Source organism: Periophthalmus magnuspinnatus, chromosome 17 (assembly GCF_009829125.3).
Source record: "Periophthalmus magnuspinnatus isolate fPerMag1 chromosome 17, fPerMag1.2.pri, whole genome shotgun sequence".
Classification (NCBI taxonomy): Eukaryota; Metazoa; Chordata; class Actinopteri; order Gobiiformes; family Gobiidae; genus Periophthalmus; species Periophthalmus magnuspinnatus.
In genome coordinates this window covers 9060781-9080758 of record NC_047142.1, presented here as the reverse complement: position 1 = coordinate 9080758, position 19978 = coordinate 9060781, and the positions used below count along the sequence as shown (strand labels likewise).

The following is a 19978-nucleotide window of genomic DNA, read 5'->3' as shown; positions in this document are numbered from 1 at the left end:
ACACACTCATCTGCATGTTGTTATAAGTGTGTGTATATGTATACATGTGTATACTTGTGAATACATGTGTATACTTGTGTATACAGCTGAGCGGGGAGCTGCAGGTGGTGATGTTTGGGAAAACAGATGACCAGGTGAGCGTCACAGACCAGGCCCGATTCTACATCAAGACCTCAGCCGCCTCCACCCCCCAACTGAGCTCCTCCTGAGCCCCAGCCCTGCCCTACCTGAGCCTGAGCCCCCTCGTTCACTGCACTCTCTCTTATTTTAATGGTGTACTAAGAAATATTTTTATGGTTGATTTTTAAAATGTTTTAAATGAAATGTTTAGATTCTTAACAAATATTTACAAATTTTAAAAGAAATGTATTTTATCAGATTTTAACTTATTCATTATTTATTGACCGTATTTATGATATCTACTTTTTTAATTGAATATCACAAATAAGCTGCTTGGACAACCAAACTGATTGTAGCACTTTACCCGTTTCACCTGTGGCATGTGTTTCACCTGTCTGTGACACATAGTGTACTCTTTGACCTTAAACTGCACTTTTCTGTTGTTTTTAAACTTTATTAAACCGAGTCAAATTCTATCAAACCTATATTTATCGTTATTAAACTGCCACATACCAGGATCTATTCACCTGCAGCACAATCACAGTTCAGAAGAGCAGGAAGGAGCACTCCTAATCCCATGAGAACTAAACCAGGACTAAAGCAGTACTAAACAGGACTTATGAGAACTAAACCACAGCTAAACCAGGACTGTCCGGGTGAGATTGCAGACGTAGTAACAGTATTAGTTGTAGCTGAAGTATTTACAGCTGTTCATTGACTTAAAGTTAAAACTGTTAAAGACTTACGAAACTGCTCTTATATCCCTGTGTCAGATGCCCTCCCATCCTCCTGCAGCCTTGTGTGTCAGATGCCCTCTCAGGCTCTGGAGCAGGTTCAATCAAAACAATAACACTTAAACACATTTATGATAATTTCATTTATTTAATCAAAACACGGTTCAAAGTGAAAAAAATTCTAATAAAGAAGCGGCCCTGAGGTAGTTCATCATCATTCCCTCTCCTTGTCTTCTCCCTCCATCTCCTCTGTACAGCCCATTCCAAGAAATCCCGCCAATCACAGAATTCAGCCTCAGCGATTGGCTGGTCTAAGGGGTGGGGTCAGTAGAGCTTCAATGATTGGTGGAACAGCTCCTCGAGGTCATCTTGGGTGTGGCTTCTAGGTGAGAGCTTGGTCACGCGCTCCTAAAACATGAATGTTTTTTAATTTTTTTTTTAGCTTCTGTGTCCAAGTATTTTCTCAAAGGCAGATTCTGTGTCACCAAAGGCTCCTGATCTGAAAAGATCTGAACAGTCCCAGGTCCTCGCCTGTGTGAAGTGAGTCTGAGGTGTGGGGAGTCCTCATGTTCTAATAGTTCTCTCTGAGCTGTTTTTAGATCTTGACTTCAATGTGTCTGAACTAAACCAAACCTTTTTTTTTTTGTTTAAATTTATTTGCAAACACCAGGTGAACAGATACAAATAAATACATTGTGCAAAAATATACAGTGGGGTGAATTTACAGTGTGCAAACAGATAATAGGGTGAGTTAGTAAGACAAAAAGAGCAAAGGAGATGCAGGTGGAGGAGTGTGTGTTTTGTAGAAATATATGGGAGAGATGGAGTCGGCATCGTGACAGTAGCTGTGGTAAATGAGGGTATCTTAGAGCAAGATATCTTGCTGTCCAAGTATTGTGGGATACATTTATTTACTTCGATTTTAAATGTGTGGTGTTTTTGTATGTGTCTTAGGGCTAGGACAGTAGTGCCTTAAAAAATTTTTTTAAAAAAACACGGAGTCAAAAACATTAAATCTAGAAACAGAAGAATGGACTGTAAATCTGAGCAGACATTTCTCTGAGCTCAAGTTTAACATCAGTGGTTCTCATCCGCGCAGCTGGGGACACCTTGAAGGGGGGAGTACCTCACCCGGGGGGATGTTGCCTCATCTAGAGGAGAGTGCCTCACCCCGAAAAACTACCTCATCTGGGTGGTGCCTCACCCGTGGGAGTGCCTCACCAGCAGGAGTACCTCACCTGGGGGAGAGTTCCCTGCACCAGTGCAGGGACGTCCTCAGAGGAGTAGCCAAGCGCCTGGAGCCCGTCTTCCACCTGCAGCTCCCACAGCAGGGTCCTCAGAGTGTCTGAGATCACCCGCCCCGCATCTGAGCGCCGCACACCACTGACATCTGCGCCTGCACAACACACTGGGTTAAACCAGGTTTAGTCCTGGTTTAGTCCTTGTTCAGTTCTAGTTTAGCCCTGATTTAGTCCTGTTTTAGCCCCGTTTTAGTCGTGGTTCAGTCGAGGTTCAGTACTTAATTACCCAGTATCTCAGCAGCCTCCAGGTGGCGCTCTGGGCACATGGAGGAGGTGAAGTTGAAGACGGCCGGAGACGTGAGGACGACAGAGAGACCGTGAGGCTGGGAAGGACAGAGCGTCAGATTCAGTTCAATTTTATTTATATAGCACATTTAAAATACAACTTAAGCTGCCCAAAGTACATCACACAAAGTCAACAAAATATTAAACGACACATGAAATGACACAAAGAACAATAAAACACCAAGATATCCTGCCCAGCTAGAACCGAATGCCAGGGTTTTTAGTCTGTTCTTAAACTGTGCTACAGACTTAGTAGAGGATCTGACAGCAGAGGGAGGCTGTTCCATAGTGTGGGTGCTGCCACAGAAAAGGCTGGTTTTGAGCCTGGCCCTGGGAGGTCAGATGCCCTCCCACACTGTTCAGGTGCCCTCCATGAGTGTCAGATGCCTTCCCCGTGTGTCAGATGCCCTCCCTGCTTGTCAGATGCCCTCCCTGGCTGGCTCCAGTTGTGTATCTCACCACCAGGGGGTGCTCCACATTGTAGCCCTGCGCTCGGTACGTCTTCACGTTTCCTGCGATGGGGTAGGACATGCCGTGACTGCACAGAAACACACCTGTTCTTAACACGTTCTTAAAGTGTTCTTAAAGAGTGGGTATTATGCAAAATAAACTTTTATGGCATGTTCTACCATGTTATAACATTGTTCCCTCATCAAAAAAATTAGTAATATAGCGATCTCTCCTAAATCACCCATGCTCCCACATGACAATTCTCCATAAATATACAAAAACATGATACAAAACTTGACAAAACTTGACAAAGCTGATGTGATGTGCAGTGGTTTCATAAGAGGGATGCAGGCTGATTGTGTTGTGACAGGGCTTTGATGGGGGAGTGACTTTTGTCTCAGAGCGCCAAAAACAAAAGTCAAACTTATAAAACATGTTAATATGTTGTTTTCAATGAATATAGCATTTTCAAAACCATAAATAAAGTAACATGGAGATCTAAATATGTTATGTGTTAGCACTTCATACCCCATAGAAGTCAAATACCCCCTCTTTAATGTGTTAAATGTGTCTAAAACACTCAGACCAGAGGTGCACTCCGGCGTTCCCAAAGCCGATCCCGGCGAACACACTTGCCAAGTGCATCGCCGAACGTGCCTCCAGGTCCTCGGGGTCCCGCACCGCACTGACAGAGGGAGGAGGTGGAAAATTATGTCATACAGATACACAACTACAACAGCGGCTTTCAAATTTAACCAATACCACCAGAGCTGAACCTCTATAATGGGACTATTCCAGGTCTAGGACTAAAACCAGGTCTAATCTAGGACTAAACCAGGTCTATAACAGGACTATTCTAGGTCTAATCTAGGACTAAACCAGGTCTAATTTAGGACTAAACCAGGTCTAATCTAGGACTAAACCAGGTCTATAACAGGACTATTCAAGGTCTAATCTAGGACTAAACCAGGTCTATAATGGGACTATTCCAGGTCTAATCTAGGACTAAACCAGGTCTATAACAGGACTGTTCCAGGTCTAATCTAGGACTAAACCAGGTCTATAACAGGACTATTCTAGGTCTAATCTAGAACTAAACCAGGTCTATAACGGGACTATTCCAGGTCTAATCTAGGACTAAACCAGGTCTATAACAGGAATGTTCCAGGTCTAATCTAGGACTAAACCAGGTCTATAACAGGACTATTCCAGGTCTAATCTAGGACTAAACCAGGTCTATAACAGGACTATTCCAGGTCTAATCTAGGACTAAACCAGGTCTAATCTAGGACTAAACCAGGTGTATAACAGGACTATTCCAGGTCTAATCTAGGACTAAACCAGGTCTAATCTAGGACTAAACCAGGTCTAATCTAGGACTAAACCAGGTCTATAACACGACTCTTCCAGGTCTAATCTAGGACTAAACCAGGTCTATAACAGGACTATTCCAGGTCTAATCTAGGACTAAACCAGGTCTAATCTAGGACTAAACCAGGTCTATAACACGACTATTCCAGGTCTAATCTAGGACTAAACCAGGTCTATAACACGACTATTCCAGGTCTAATCTAGGACTAAACCAGGTCTATAACAGGACTATTCCAGGTCTAATCTAGGACTAAACCAGGTCTATAATGGGACTATTCCAGGTCTAATCTAGGACTAAACCACAGTTTGAGAAACACTGCCCTAGAACAAGCTGCAAAATGAACAGATAAATCTCATAGTGTCTGTGATCACATGGCCACTCTAAATCTGATTTAGAGATTTTTGGAGTCATAAAATTATTCAAATCACAAACAAGAACAGTAAATAGACTTGATTTCTGTCTGATCATGGTCCCTCTGATAGTATTAGTTATTGTAGAACTCGTTACAGCAGTATTTTAGTTTTTATGCTGCACTCTTCTGTTTTAATGTTAATTTTATGATGATTATTTGTGATTATTTATGTTTTGATTTGAGTGATTTTAATGTCTTTCTTACTCTGTAAAGAACTTTGAATTACTTGTACTGCTATACAAATATACTTGGCTTGCCTTGCCTTGCCTATTACTTATAGCAGTATTAGTAGTCATAGTAGTAGTAGTTACAGCTGTAGTATTAATTATAGTAATAGTATTTGTTATGGCACTATTAGTTATAGGAGTAGTATTCATTTTAGTAGTAGTTACACTGTTATTAGTTGTATTAGTTACAGTAGTATTAGTTATGGCAGTTGTATTAGTTCTAGCAGTATTAGTTATAGTAGTAGTCATAGTAGTTACAGTTGTAGTATTAATTATAGCAATATTAGATATAGTAGTGGTAATATTTATAGGAGTAGTATTAGTTATAGCAGTAATAGTAGAAGTTAAAGTAGTAGTAGTAATCACTATTAGTGGCAGGTAGTAATCATATTAATGGTAGCAGTAATAGCATTCATATTAGTACAGTAGTAGTAGTAGCATTGTTACCGTTTGAAGTACTTGGCAACGACCCTGAGCGCGTGCACCGCCCAAACGTCGCTGATGGGGTTCGAGCCCTGATACGCCGGGCGCAGCTGAGGGTGCGGGGGGCAAGGGGATCTCTGGTGGTACGGCAGGGCAGTGTATGACTCCAGAGCATGACTAAAGAGAGCGAGATAGACAGGCAGAGAGGAGAGGAGGAGAGGGGGTGAGGGGAAAGAAGAGAGGGAGGAAGAGAGAGGGGAGAGGAACAAAGGAGAAAACAAAGCAAATAAGGAAAGATGGAGGAATAGAGAAGCAACACAGGAGGAGAGTGGAGAGGGGAGGACATAGGAGGGAAGGAAGTAAGGAGAGGAGACGAGAGAGAAGAGGAGGAGGCAAAGGAGAGGAGGAGGGGGGTGAGGAAATAGATGAGCATAAGGGAAGGAGGAAAAAGGGATGAGAGTTTAGTAGAGAGGAAGATGGTAAGGGCAGGAGAGGGGTGAGCGAGGACGTGAGGAGAGATGGACAAAGATGGGGTTAAGAGAGGACGGAGGAGATGAGGAGGTGAGGAGATGAGAAAAGAGGAGAGCAGGAGGAGGTGAAGAGAAGAGGAAGAGAAATGATCAGAGACAAGGAGACAGGAGGTGAGAGGAGGAGAGAAGACAAGGAGGCGAGAAGGTGAGAGGAGGAGAGAAGACAAGGAGGTGAGATAACGAGGCAGAGGGCCGTGGCCAGTTTCTCACCAGAGAACATCAAAGCCACTGTTGGCTGCCACTCTACTGGGCATGCTCAGTGTGTGCAGCGGGTCCACGATCCCGAGCAGGGGACGGATCTCTCTGCTTGCAATACCTGTACAAAGATAGCAATCAGATAGAGAAGGGAGAGATGGAGAGAGCCAATCAAATGGTAAATGGTCACATTTTTCTATAGCGCTTTTCTACCTTCAAGGGACTCAAAGCGCTTTACAACAAGGAACCACTCACCCATTCACACACACATTTACACACCAGTGTACGCAGACACTGAGGGCGAGGTGGGTTAAGTGTCTTGCCCAAGGACACAACGACAGCATTCATCTGTGTGAGTTAGAATCGCACCGCCAACCTTCGGATCAGTGAACAAACACTCTACCAACTGAGCTACTGTCGCCCCCACAATAAAAGAAAGGAGGGAGGAAGAGAGCCAACCAGAGGGCAGGAGGGAGGGGAGAGCAAAACAGAGAGAGGAGGGAGAGAGCCAATTAGAGAGAAGAGAGGGGAAAAGAATCAACCAGAAGTGACAGACCTGTTTTGGCTTTGAGTGGCTCGTAGTCGAAGATGGCCACTCCTGTTGTCTCACTGCCTGTGCCCGCTGTGGTTGGCACTGAGACAGAGAGAGGGTTTAGACGTGGTTTAGACCTGGTTTACATGTGGTTTAGACCTGGTTTAGTTCTGGTATCTAGACTCACCGGCAATGAGGGGCCGGACTTTGCCAGTCACAGGGAGCCCTTTTCCGATTGGAGCGTTGACAAAGTCCAGGAAGTCGTTGTCGGGGTGCGAGGCATAGAGATTGGCCGCTTTACAGGTGTCAATCACAGAGCCCCCGCCCACCGCCACAAACGCGTCGAAACGCCCTGCCTTTGCAAATGAGATCGCCTCTTTGAAACTGAGACGACCAATCAGATCGTTACTGTCATTGGCTCTGTTTACATTCACACCATAACCTGATCTGATTTCTAGAGTTATCAGAAATGACATGTAAACAAATATAATCCGATTTCTCTCTGAGTGATCACACCTGTACAGGTTTTGGCAAAGGAACATTATGTAAAAAGGACAAACTAATGTGATTGTACTTTCTCTTCCTCTAAAGCCAGATTTCTCTTGTGCTGTAAACACACCACAAATCAGATCTCATTATTGGGTGATCTGATGACTGGCCATGTGAATGTACCTACTGAGATAACCGATCAACAGGGGGCTCACTGACCTGGCATCCGTGGGCTCTACTCGGACTCGATCGTAGACGGTGAACTGGACCTGGTTCTGGGTCAGAGACCCGAGGACGGACCGGACTGGTTCCAGAGAGACCAGAGTCTGATCTGTCATCAGGCACACGCGCCGAGCTCCGAGCGCCGCCACATCCTGAGAGAACAGAGAGAACCTTCAGCTAAAGATCCAAGAAACCACAGAACCGAGACCTACAGAATCATAGAAAGAACCAGGAAACTGTAGAACCAAAAGCACATGCACCCAGCAGGGAACAGGCAGAGATAAAGAACCAAATACTACAGAACCAGAAGCACCGACCATCCTGAGACAGAGGGAGCTATCAGCTAAAGAACCAAGAACAAGAACACCCAGACCCAATATTAGGTCCTGAGAGACAAAACAGGGACTGATTCCACACTAGAACTCCAAACTATAACATGGTTCCCAAACATGACAAACGTTACAACGTTAAATCAGGTTTGTTTCAATATAAAAAAATCTATAAAATCATTTTAAAAAGAAATGTTAAATCCCTTATTCCCCCAGGGTCCGGGCCTGCACTTTGAGAACCACTGCACTGGAACAAAGTTTAAGAGAAAAGAGGTGCAGCAGAACAGAAGATCTGACCATTCCCACTTCTCTGGACACTCCAGGGCCGTATCTGATGTTTGAGCTCGCCATCTGCAACAGAACCACAAGGACCTGTCAGGACCAGGACTGGACCAGGACTGGACCAGGACTGGACCAGGACTGGACCAGGACTGGACCAGGACTGGACCAGGACTGGACCAGGACTGGACCAGGACTGGACCAGGACTGGACCAGGACTGGACCAGGACTGGACCAGGACTGGACCAGGACTGGACCAGGACTGGACCAGGACTGGACCAGGACTCACCTCAAAAGCATAGTCAGTCTTCCTCACGGTGCAAGGGACAGCAGCTCCTGAACAAAACCACAAGATTAAAAACTTCTATTCAGTCTCTACAAGTATATCATTATTATTGTAATAACAGTAGCAGCAGTAGTAGTAGTAGTAGTGATATATTATTGATGAGTGAAGTATGGAGCTCAATAGTGACCGCTCATCCCCCAGTTCTGGAAGTAATTTTTCATTCATTTTTCTTTTCATAGACTTTCTAAAAAAAAAAGTATATTGATATAAAAGTATATATGATAACACTGGGTTACAAAAAAAACATTTTTGAAAGTTGTCTGTGTTTTTTCAACTGAATTAGGACCATTTAGCACCGCTGAATCCAAAAATGATATCCATTTTTCTCAGTCAGGTCAGGTTTTTATGCTAATTTGATTTTGAAAAATCCGATCTTCTGACTAAATTGATAACAATTTTGTGACATTATCAGTTGATTTTCTTTAATATTTCTCATCCAAAAAATGTTTTAGGAGATAAAAAATAGTTTTCTAACAGAATGTATTAATTATCAATTAACATAACATAACATTTAAAGGTAAGTACATGTAAATTGGAACGTTACGTTATCATTGTGCAAAATTCAGGACATGAACTTCTGTTTTTATGAACCCCTTGAATGCTCAGCAGCAGGGATGTCTCTCTTCAGAGTCCAACAGTAATCAGCCATCATGACTGCATCCCAGCGTCCCTGATACCTGGTCTCCATCTCTTTTATGTCCTGATGGAATCTCTCCACCTGCTCATCACTCAGTGATCCCAGATTCTCAGGAAACCTGAACATTTAGCTCCTTTTGGGAAAAAGGATGTGGAGCATCATCATTAAAACCACACTGGAGGAATCTTTGTCACTGATGTCAGGAACTTCTCCAAAGACAGGTACTGGAATTTCATCACAGTGAGCTACAGGACGACGTGCTGATTCACGGTCAGGATACTTGAGGCTGCTACGGTTCTTTCTGTTGATCCCAGTCACATCAATAGTACAGAAGTAGCAGTCAGTGACATGGTTTGTCGGCTCTCTCCAAACCATGGGAATTCCAAACTTCAGACAACTCTTCTTGCCTTTAGTCCACTGACGCAGACACTCGGTGCATGACTTGCATGCCATGTGTGGCGCCCAAGCTTCATCTTGGTCACCAAGTTTAATCCCAAAATAAGCATGGTAAGCACGCTTTATGAAACTTGTGACTTGATTCCTGTTAGGAACATTGGTGTATTCACCGCAGATGTAGCAGAATATGTCAGGCTTATTTTTGCAAGATCTTCTAGTCGAAGCCATTTCATTCACTTGTAATATAAAAAAAACAATTAGTCATAAGTTGGCACATGCAAAATCTTCAGAATTTGTTTATAGCGAGAAATATAATAGAATTTTGTATCATATGACGTGAAAATACTCATACATGTAAACAAAATTGTTAAAAAACAAATATGTAGCTTAGTTCAGAAAGTTGACCTGATTGAGCAAAACCAATGTGATTTTTGGATTCAGCACATCAAAATTACCCTAAATCAGCAAAAAAAATCTTGGACAATAAATTTAGTGTTGACCAGTGTAATCAACTACATGGAAGTAATGACCACAAGACCTAACATTTTTTTGAATAATTTAAAATCTGTTTCTGAAAGTGCTAATTTATTAAAGCATTTCGCTTTATTTCACATTTTTAAATGTTACTCAAAACAACCGTGTTATGGATATTAGTTATTTAGTACCATGTAAATGCTTAGCCTCCGCGATGCCTTTGACCTCAATATTTGAAAAAAGTCTATGGGAAAAATGAATGGAAGCGGACTATCACTGTTGGGCTCCATCGGTGTGTTGTGTACCTTGGTGGAAGGCGTTGGAGTGAGCTGGACACCTGCATCTGTTAAACAAACACAGTCAACTATTATTTATTTATTTATTACGGTTTTAGACGGGATAAAAACACCCAATAAAACTATATCCCAGTGTTTCCTAAACAGTGGTACATGTTGCTCTGGTGGTGCAGAAGCCTGTGCAGAATGTTTTATTCACAGACAGATCTGTGCATGTTTTTGTCCTCCTTTAGTTGAAACTTTACTTACTTAGAACCACCTTATAATGGTTTAGCCCTCGTTTAGACCTGGTTTAGATCTGGTTTAGTCCTAGTTTAGCCCTAGGTTAGCCCTCTTTTACACCTGATATAGTGTTGGTTTAGATGTGGTTTACACCTGGTTTAGATGTGGTTTAGTCCTGGGTTAGCCCTCATTTAGACCCGATATAGTCCTGGTTTAGATCTGGTGGACCTCAAAAGCTACATGTTTTAGTATATCGTGTCTCTAGTGCGTAAATTTGAGCGCTGACCCTCCATGCCCTTCACCTATGTCCAGGTTATAAAACGTAGTCACTGCGCATGCGTCATTCGCGCAGCTCAGATTTGGTCAAATATCACTTTGTGCGTTTTTTTCTAAAATCTTTGATCTTTTAAGAACTTTAAAACTCTGATTCAGACAAAGACCTCACACTGACAAAACTCCCGGATACTACGGAACATTATCACACAAACTCAACGAACAGCTCAACTCAGCTTTACTCTTGTGATAAAAATCTTCCACCGAGTTTTTCTAAAGTTCACTATTGCTTTATAAAAGTGAAATGTTCACAGCTAAACTTCACACTTGCGGAGATGCATGGCGTTTAAACTAAAGACGTAATGCTTAAACCGTCACGTGTCAAAAGCAGCTCCGTGCTCATTCACGTGTACTCACGCCGCGCGCTCCAGCTGCCGCAGCAGGTGCACGATCCGATCCCGTCCCGCCATCTACACGTGGTCACGTCCCGTCTCCACGGGCTCCGGTGAGCACTGCACCTGGGCTCGAGACACGTCCGCTTCCGGCTCCAGGTTGCACAATAAAAGATCCTCCAGACTTCACAATAAAACACAGCATCAGAGGCCCTCTCACCCTCCTGTAACCCAGTGTCAGATGCCCTCCCTGCATGTCGGATTCCCTCCCCGGGTGTTAGATGCCCTCTGGGTGCAGTGAGAGTGAAAAATTAGACAAACTGATAAATAAATGATTTAATAGAATTTCTCTCGACCATATAATTTGAAGTAAAACTTGAATAATTCCAAACTTCGTCAGAGACCAACAGAATGCTCACTGGAGTTTGTCCCCAATTGAAAACATTTAAACTCCAACAGAGGCACAGCTCAGTCTGCTACAAAACTAAAGTCCCAACAAGACGCCGCCATTGGTGGGTTTGGCCAGTTTGAGGTCAGACAGGGCTCTTGACAAATCAGCATCGCTGGTCTAAAACACGGCGAGTCAGATCATGATCAGAATCATGTGCGTGTGTTTGTGTATGTATGAAATAGTGAATTTTTGGTCTTACAATGTGCCTTTATTGAAGTAAGAGCCATTTGAGCTTAACTCATCTGCTGGATGGACTTTAAAAACACAGAGAAGCCCCACCTGATGACACCAGTAGGTGGAGCCGAGCAGAGTGTTGTGAGCTGTGCAGACTCATTCTGCAGGAACTGAAAGAGTGAGGGAAACAGATGTTTTTTATGAGCTTAAAGTGTGTATGACAGGTTCTGATGATTCTCTAATTTCTACTTTATTTGGTGGGATAAAAACTGTTATAGTTTTACACAAATCAAAAAGCAATTTATGAAAAAAAGTTGGAAAATATGTTGAAAATTACAGGAAGTACAGCATTTTAGAGAGCTCCAAAATGATGACATTCTGATACTTTAACCATTGTTTCAACAAGATAAAAAAAAAAGTGTTTTCTTAAATTGTAATTGTTAGAGGAGTTTTGGCCCAGTGTACAATATGGTTGCTAGGGAACAGTTATGGCCTTCCCTAATTATTTCCAACTAGGAAGTAAAATTTGAAACCTATAAAAATGGTCAAATTGGGAAAAAATGTTTTATATTTTTAATAAAATCTTATGTATGATGATCTTAACTGTGTTTTAGTAAAATGAGAAGTCCAACCTGTCATATACACTCAAAAAAAATGGAAAAACTAAAGAGTTGTCCAGATAAACTTAAATTTAAAGGGCCCACATTACGCCATTTTCTGATGTTATAATGTTGTTTCCTCATCACAAAAAGACCTGGAGTTGTGTTTTGTTTCATTTAAACATCTTTAACACACAAAACATGCATGTTTAGTTCTTTCAAACAGAAAGCTATGTTAACATCACAAAGTGGAACAGGCCATTTTGAGCTTTGAAGATGTAGACAGACTGATAAAAAAAAGGTTGCTCAAACATGTGTGAATGAAACAAAACAAAGCTCCAGGTATGTTTGTGATGAAGTAACAACATTATACCTTGGCTTAAAGCTCACAAGAGTCCATTTTGCGTAATATAGGACCTTTCAAGTGTCTATGCCGTAGCTCAGGCCCGGTCCCTGGTCCAGACCCTGGTCCGATCCTCCTCAGGTACAGTCCTCCTTAGCGCCGGTACACCCCGAAGGCCACCAGGCTCAGCAGCACGGTGAGCCCGGCTAAAGTGGCGGTGGCCGGAGCAGTAAAGAATTGCCTGTATTGGACCTGGCAATACCACAGCACCACGAGCATGAGCAGCAGCAGAGGAACCATGAGCCCGCCCACGTTCACTGCCACCGCCACCTGCTCTGGCCCAGTACCCCGTGCAGCCTGGCCCGGGGCATGCTGGGAGATGTGGCAGTGCAGAACACTGTTGTGCGACAAGTTCAGGGAGGAGACTGTGGCGGCGTCGTCCTGTAGCAACTGCCCCTGGTAAATGAGACGCACTCTGTTCTCCTGCCCCGAGAAGTAGGTCCTGCAACAGAGACAAGAACCAGGTTTAAACCAGGTCTAAACAAGGTCCAAACCAGGTCCAAACCGAGCCTGAACCGGGCGTGAACCAGGCCTGAACCAGGCCCGAACCAGGACCAATCCATGACTAAGCCAGGACTAAACCGGGTCTGAACAGGACTAAAGCAGGTCTAACCTCCTAGGACGAGGTGCCCACATATGTGGACAACACATTTTGGGTTGTCTAGGCCACAATGCAAATTTTTAGAAGAAGAACAGCATACAAGAACAGCAAAAATGTTCAATTTGGAATATTTTTAAGAGTTTAGAATGTTAGAATGTTCCCAATAAATTATTATTATTTCTTTTCTTTTTTTTGGTAAAGGCATATGTCTTCCTGTACCTGTTAGCAGCACTTCACATGAGAAACATTGTTCCAAGAACAATTGTACCAAGAGGTACAATTGTTTCTCATTTTGTTTTTACATTCAGGACAAATGTTGCTGTGTTCAGGCACTTAATAGTTTTTGCAAATCATTATTCAAATGTTTTATCAAAATTATTAAAATGTCCACATATGAGGACATTTGTTTTACATCACCTTTCTCAGAAACTACATAATGTAAAAAGATAATTCTTTGTTTTTACACTAAATAACAAAGAGAAATTAATAAAGCATGCCATGCGAGAGCTCAGGTCTTAGGAGGCTAAAGCAGGTCTCACTGTTTGATGTGTCCGATCGTGTCCTGGGGGTGGACTGTGGCGGTGCGTTCGGTGTCATTCAGAAATTTGAGTCTCAGGACGAGGCTGTTTCGCTCGTCCCTCCCTCTACTCCTAAGCCCCTCCGCTGGCTTATCCCCGCCTACCGCAGCCCGCGGCGACGCTTCAACGGGGGCAGCGTCCGCAGGCGAGGATGTAGAAGAGGTGGCCGTTTCCTCCTGTGTGAAAGGAAATAAGGTCACAAAGACAATTACCATTCATAGTAAAAATAATAAAAATAAATATTATTAGTTGGTGCCTTTCACCTCGCTGAAGGACTGTGAGTCTGGAGATAAAGGCTTTTATTTGTCCATCATCTGCAGTCTCTATACTTGACTTTTACTGTGTTAAAAACGTGAAAAACAGAACTAGTTCATTTGAAATGGTCAGTAGTCATCTTAAGTTATTCCTCACTTACCTTATGCATTCTGATTATTTACTGTGATGAGTTTTCACTACTTTCATTTTTGCCATGACAGTAAGCTAACAACAACTAGAGTGCTAACACGTACTTCCTGATTCTGACAATGAAATGGTTTATTATTAGATGCAGAAAGTACATAGGGGACTTTCACCTCAAGAGATGCTTATACAATATATCTGTACTGGAGCAAATGGGTTTTACTTGATTATATGAAAGGTTTTCCACCAAATAAGAGTGCTTGTTGCCATAGTAAAGCACTGTTTATTAGCAATTTGAATTAGAGTTAGCCCCCTTCAGCCAAGGCTGACTTTGTTTTCCTTTACTTACTTTCATTTAGTGCTAACTACAATCATGTAAATATTTGTTTTTACTATTCTGCCAACCCAAAACAAGATCTATGGTCGGTTCCAAACAGGAAGTGAGCATGGACGCGCTTCCGGCTCCATTGACTCTGGCTCCAATTCACTTTCTATTGAAAAACCGTTGCCTCTCTCTCTGTAACTCAGGATTGTCATTCTGACCATACAATGTTGGTTGCCACATGATCCTGGCGTTTATTTCACAATTTTGTTCCTAAATCAAATGTTAATAACAGACCAATCCGGCATCTTCTTTCCCCAAGGTCGCTCCCAGTAGCAACAGGTTTGATTGACAGCGTTGCTAAGCACCCGCCCCCTACCAAACCAGCAGTGCCGGCGGGAAGGGTTATTACCTTCAACAGCCTTGCTCCTGATTGGCTCTTTGGTTGCTATGATACTCGTGATGAGATTTCCAAATGTGGAACTGTGCACCAGATTAGCCAATGTAACTGCTAGCTTCGATGAGCGTCATGTGGAGTCGAACTCTGTGGATGACGTCACGCTCTCTTATTCCACTTCTTTAAACAGTCTATGGACTGGACTGGGCTTGAGGAGCTCACCTGGGGTCTCTGTGGGGTGCTTTCAGGGCTCTGGACTGGTGCTGGGTCGGGAGTCCTTGTGGAGACCCAGGCCAGCAGCAGGACAGCAAGCAGCAGCAGCACCGCGAGGAGCAAGGTCACCTCATCTCCCACACCCTCGATCAGCACCATGACCTCTGACCTCTGGGCGCTCAAGGCAAACACGGTGTCAGGCACCTGTTCCAACACAGAGGGACGTCAAAGTCTGAGGTGTGACACCTTCGCTGCTCTGGGGGTAGTCGAAGTTAGAGTCCCTTTAATTAATGTGCTGGATCAGAACTACTACAGTGGCCAGCACTTTAAAAAGGGGGTACTAAACCAATACATTTTTGGAGCTTTCTACCATGTTATAACGTTGTTCCCTCGTCAAAAACATGCCCAAATAGGTTTTAGATGCCATCCATGCAGGAGCAGCAATCTCATGCATGGATGACATTTACCCCCCTTACGATTAGCAGTACGACCCTGTACAAGGTTCTACCCACAAGCTTACATCATCCATGCTCCCACACAACAATTCTCCATAAATATACAAAAAACATGATGCAAAAATGTACACAACAACTTAACAAACCTGATGCGATTTGCAGTAGTTTCATTCGCGGGATGCACAAAATTGCATTTTCAACACAAAAAAAGACAACATTGTGACCTAAATATGTTATGTGTTAGCACTTAATACCCCACAGAAGTAAAATACCCCCTCTTTAAACAACTGTAATTAACCTGCTTGCACTGATAACTTTTGTTCTGTTTAAAATACTGTATATTTTGTATTTGGACCAAAGTCTATTATTTACCTTATTTTACTGCATGCAGTTTGTTATTGTATATTAGTTTTCTTTGTTGTACCATAACAAGGCCCAAAGCAAGGTCCTGTTTTTCTCACCACAATAAAACGTAAAAGTAAACGTTAAATCTGTCAACTGGATAAGTTGTTTCCTTTCAGATAGAAATAGGGCAGTGTCCACCAGCAATCTGACCAGAACTAGAGAAGTGGCTTGGATGAGCAGCAAAACGTCTTTACTCCAACAACTTTTTGTCCAGTTGACATATTTAACTTTGGCTTTTATGACTGATCAGACCTGGACAACAGAGGGATTACACAGACACCATGGTAAAACTTCTGATTCTGACCGTTTAGTCCTTAAGAATTGCTTTGATAAAGGGATCTTTTTGTAGACCTGTGAAGACCTGATTTACATCTGAGAAGGCCAAATCCTCTCCTTGGAGTCACTTTAGTGTTTAAAGAAGACTATTAAAAAAAAAAAAAACTACTAATTTTATCCCCAAAAACAAACTCGAAAACAAACCATGTCCAAACACGCGTCCATGCACAAAATGTGGATAACATATTAAATGGACTAAAAACAGATTATAGAAACAAATCATGTGGGTGCAGCATCAATGAGTTTAGGTAGAGGAGACAAGGGCCTGACTGGACCCCACCTGCCAAGTCCATGGTATGTCATCTACCAGAACACACAAGGGAATTGTGAGTAGACTGAAAACTGCACAGTGCAACTTTTCTGATGAAGGGTCCAAAAATACCTCTTCACAGAGCTGGCCTGTAATTTGGCCTAGTGGTATTACCTGCTTGTCTCCATGGAAATGTTGGTTTACCTTAAGTATCCCACACTATAGCATTAAATTTATATCCATGGAGACAAGCAGGTAATACCGCTAGGCCAAATTACAGTTCAGATCTGTGGAGAGGTATTTTTTGTAGTAATAACACCTGTGATTTGAAAAATGTAACACCAGTTTAATGCCTTATTGTGGAACATTCCCGGCAAAAGGAAAGATTAATTGTTCGAGTCATTTCCCTTGTGCATGTCTGAGTCTAAAAGCAGAAAAGTTACACAGTGCAGCTTTGAATACTGTTAAACTTAGGGACACAAACCCACGGGAGTTTATCTGAGCCTCAACCCGACACAGACCCACCTCAGACCCGGTTCAGACACGGGCCCAGCGCCTTTCCCCCGCTCTGACACCGAAAGAAACCAAACCAAACTTCCCAAACTCGGCGCTCAGACGCGGAAGTGCAGCGCTAATGCTAATGCTAACCAGCGATGCGTTTTAACCATAGACCCATGCTTTTACCCAGTACAAACCACACGGACCCGCCCTGACCCGGAGCCATGAGCCCGGGCATGGCTAGAACCCTGTAACCCGGGACACTCACTGTTCTGCGCGGACAGTCCTCATGAGCGGGACCCGGGCTAATGCTGGAGCTAACAGCGGCTAACGACCATGCTAACAGGCTAATGCTAACGCTGCTTTTTTTGATGAGGCGCGAGCCCTCTGCAGGACGCACGTGCACATAGCAGGCCTGCGCAGATTAGCTTCTGACGAGACACTACGAGTACAAGAATATATACCGGTAATACATTGTGTACAAGTATATGTACTGTGTACAAGTATATACAATCTGTGGGGGTTAGGGGTTTTATATATATATATATATATATATATATATATATATATATATATATATATATATATATATATATATAGTGTTATTTTAGGAGCTCCTGATGAATACCCTGTCAGTCTGTAAAAAAATGTGTGATAATTTGCTTTGCATTGTGTCTCCTCAGTAAGCGTGAGTGTAAACTCCGGAGTCAGTGAGACTGAATGCACATTTTACTTATTTTACTTTATTTTATTTTATTTTTGCTTTATTATTTTTATAATTTGTTATTTTTTCCCTTCGGTGAGAGGTGAAGCTCCTCCTCAGCAGGTGGCGCCCTCCACATCAATCAGACCAGCGCCTCACCTGTTTGAGCCATCGGCCCGAGTCTGACCATAGTTTGGCTCCTGGGGCTCCGGGGACAGAGCGGCAGCAGAACCGGGACAGAGCCAAGACAGAGCCGGGACGGAGCGGGGACAGACGCGGCCCCTGGAGCTCGGTCTTCACTGGACTCATCTGAAGTTCTCAAACCTTCTGAGCTAGGAGTGTTTCTGTGTGAACCTGTGGGGCTGATGTGAGCCGCACCTGAGCCCCGGGACAGGTGAAACCTCTGCCTGCTCTCCAGAGCCGGGTGCCCGCTCCTCTCTAGAGCCGTGTGTGTGGTAGAGAGGGGCCCCCGCTCAATGCGCTGTGAGCGGGAGCAGGGAGCGCTGTCAGCGGGCAGGATGCCACGGGGATGCGGGCAGCTGTGCGGGGACGCGGGGACGAGCTTCGCCAATCAACCGCAACAAGACACAATTAAACCCGCGGACAGTGCTTTTCCTGCGGACTCTAGACAACACGAGGAAATGCCGAGGAGATTCCGAGGACACGCCGCTTCTCGCGTCACCTCAGTCGGCCTCAGGTCTCCGAGCCCCGGTCCTCTCCGGAGCATCTGGCCCCGGACCAGGTGCGCGTCAGCGGAACAGGCTTTTACAAATCCGGGCTCTCTGTAATAACTGAACCGCACATTTAAACTTTAATTCTCCCGTGAACCAGGCGGCAGCGAGGTGCATTTTCAGCGGTGCTTGGCTGGAATTTTGGCCGCTGTCTCTGGTTTCATCCTCCGCCTTTGTGCTCATGTTTTCCCCCCGAGTTCCTCCCCCTGCGGCGCTGGGCGGAGTTTCATACCGGACTAGACGCTCCTTTTGTCGGATCCATTTCGAACTGACTCCCCGGGGTTTACGGCGGATAAAAAGGCACTTTGAAAGCCCCGAAACGGTCCACACGACCCCGGTGCGGTGCAGACGCGGTTGCCGCTTCTGCCTGGACCCGGAGGTAAGTAGCTGGTTGTGATTTTTCGGACATTTTCGGGGGTTTTCGGCGGCTAGTCCCCGCGGCCTCGGAGCCTTCATGGCGGCTTCGTGGTGCAAGCTTCTGGGGCAGCTGCAGTGTGACGCCCCGCTAAGACCCGAACACCCAAAAATACACTTAAAACAGCCTTATTATCAACTCAAGACACGTTAGTCCAATAAAGAATCATATTTACGACAGGAATAAACATGGACTCATCATTTATTTTCAACATTTTAACTAAAGTGCGAGTCTCGGCTACATGATGGAGTTAGCCGTTAGCTCCAGTCCAAAGCACACACAACTGTTACAGTTATATCATTTTAAAACGGTTCGAAATGTCAGATTATTGCACCGAATCTCAGTGGTTAAATATCTATATCTCGGGTCGTTGGTATCAGCGGAAGACAGTGCTGACTCCTGCCGGGGAAGGAGCGCCATTGCCCGGGCAGCAGCAGAGCCTCGGCCCGGTGCTCACGGCCCCGTCATGGCTCAGACACGGCTCAGACCGCCCCGTGTCCGCCCCTTGTCCGCCCCGTGGTCCGCCCTCTGAGGCTGCACCAGCTGCTCTCCCCGCGGCTCCCCGTGCTAAACACCTCCAGGATCCTACGGGAATTTAAACTAGTGAAGAACCGAGTTTGTTCAGCAGGTCACAAAATCATGTATGTTTTAGTATTTAGATTTAAACTCTCAAAGAGCTGAAATGTTCAGCTGAGATGGTATTTTTAATACCATCTCAGCACAGCTGCACATTTCAGAGTAATAATAAGAGTGCAGTTATTTAGAACTTTAGTAGAAGTAAAAGTATGGTGTGGTAAAACTGCTCAGATAAGTACATTTGATGGCGTAAATGACTGAATGAGCTAAATCATGATAAACACTCCACTAATGTATGTACCTGTATGTCCAGGTGAAGGGGGCGGAGCCAGCTGTGCCCAGGTGAAGGGGGCGGAGCCTGCTGCAGGTGAACATGAACGGAAGCAGCAGTGTCTCTGCGACCACCAGCACAGGTGAGGGAGGGGCATCTGGTGTACATGGAGGTGCATCTGACAGGGAGGGGCATCGGATACACAGGGATGTAGGACGGTATCTGACTATATGTATTTATAGATGTGTGGATTTGGGAGGACTGC

The 19978-nt window shown here is 44.1% G+C and overlaps 3 protein-coding genes across 7 annotated transcripts in view; 1 reads left to right on the top strand and 2 right to left on the bottom strand.

The window, feature by feature from the left end:
* Positions 1–978: 978 nt before the first annotated feature.
* Positions 979–11090, bottom strand: adhfe1 (alcohol dehydrogenase iron containing 1). The gene is made up of 14 exons (XM_033982220.2): positions 10962–11090; positions 10059–10096; positions 8190–8236; positions 7919–7972; positions 7290–7444; positions 6769–6965; positions 6606–6683; positions 6065–6170; positions 5349–5501; positions 3477–3575; positions 2900–2978; positions 2382–2478; positions 2093–2250; positions 979–1262 (listed from the first exon to the last, which is right to left on the bottom strand). The coding sequence occupies exons 1-14, from the start codon at positions 11012–11014 to the stop codon at positions 1179–1181; spliced, it is 1398 nt and encodes a 465-aa protein (XP_033838111.1). The 5' UTR covers positions 11015–11090; the 3' UTR covers positions 979–1178.
* Positions 11091–11258: 168 nt separating this feature from the next.
* Positions 11259–17411, bottom strand: tmub1 (transmembrane and ubiquitin-like domain containing 1). Of its 2 annotated transcripts, none has more exons than XM_033982222.2 (4): positions 17286–17411; positions 15083–15277; positions 13704–13918; positions 11259–13005 (listed from the first exon to the last, which is right to left on the bottom strand). In XM_033982222.2, the coding sequence occupies exons 2-4, from the start codon at positions 15230–15232 to the stop codon at positions 12657–12659; spliced, it is 714 nt and encodes a 237-aa protein (XP_033838113.1). In that variant the 5' UTR covers positions 15233–15277; positions 17286–17411; the 3' UTR covers positions 11259–12656. The 2 variants fall into 2 exon arrangements, with proteins under 2 accessions (XP_033838113.1, XP_033838112.1); XM_033982221.2 differs by lacking the exon at positions 17286–17411 and adding an exon at positions 17045–17134.
* A 474-nt stretch (positions 17412–17885) lies between these two features.
* The window catches only part of ubtfl (upstream binding transcription factor, like), a 191654-nt gene continuing 189561 nt past the window's right edge, over positions 17886–19978 (top strand). For 2 of the 4 annotated variants that reach the window (XR_008649060.1, XM_033982219.2), the window contains exons 1-2: positions 18012–18830; positions 19756–19855. Coding sequence is in view for 2 of the 4 variants with exons in the window: in XM_033982219.2 (XP_033838110.1) it covers positions 19816–19855 (40 nt within the window). In the remaining 2 variants the exon portion in view is untranslated. Of the gene's footprint in view, positions 18831–19755; positions 19856–19978 lie in introns of all 4 variants that reach the window. The other 2 variants (XM_033982218.2, XR_008649059.1) reach the window with 2 other exon arrangements.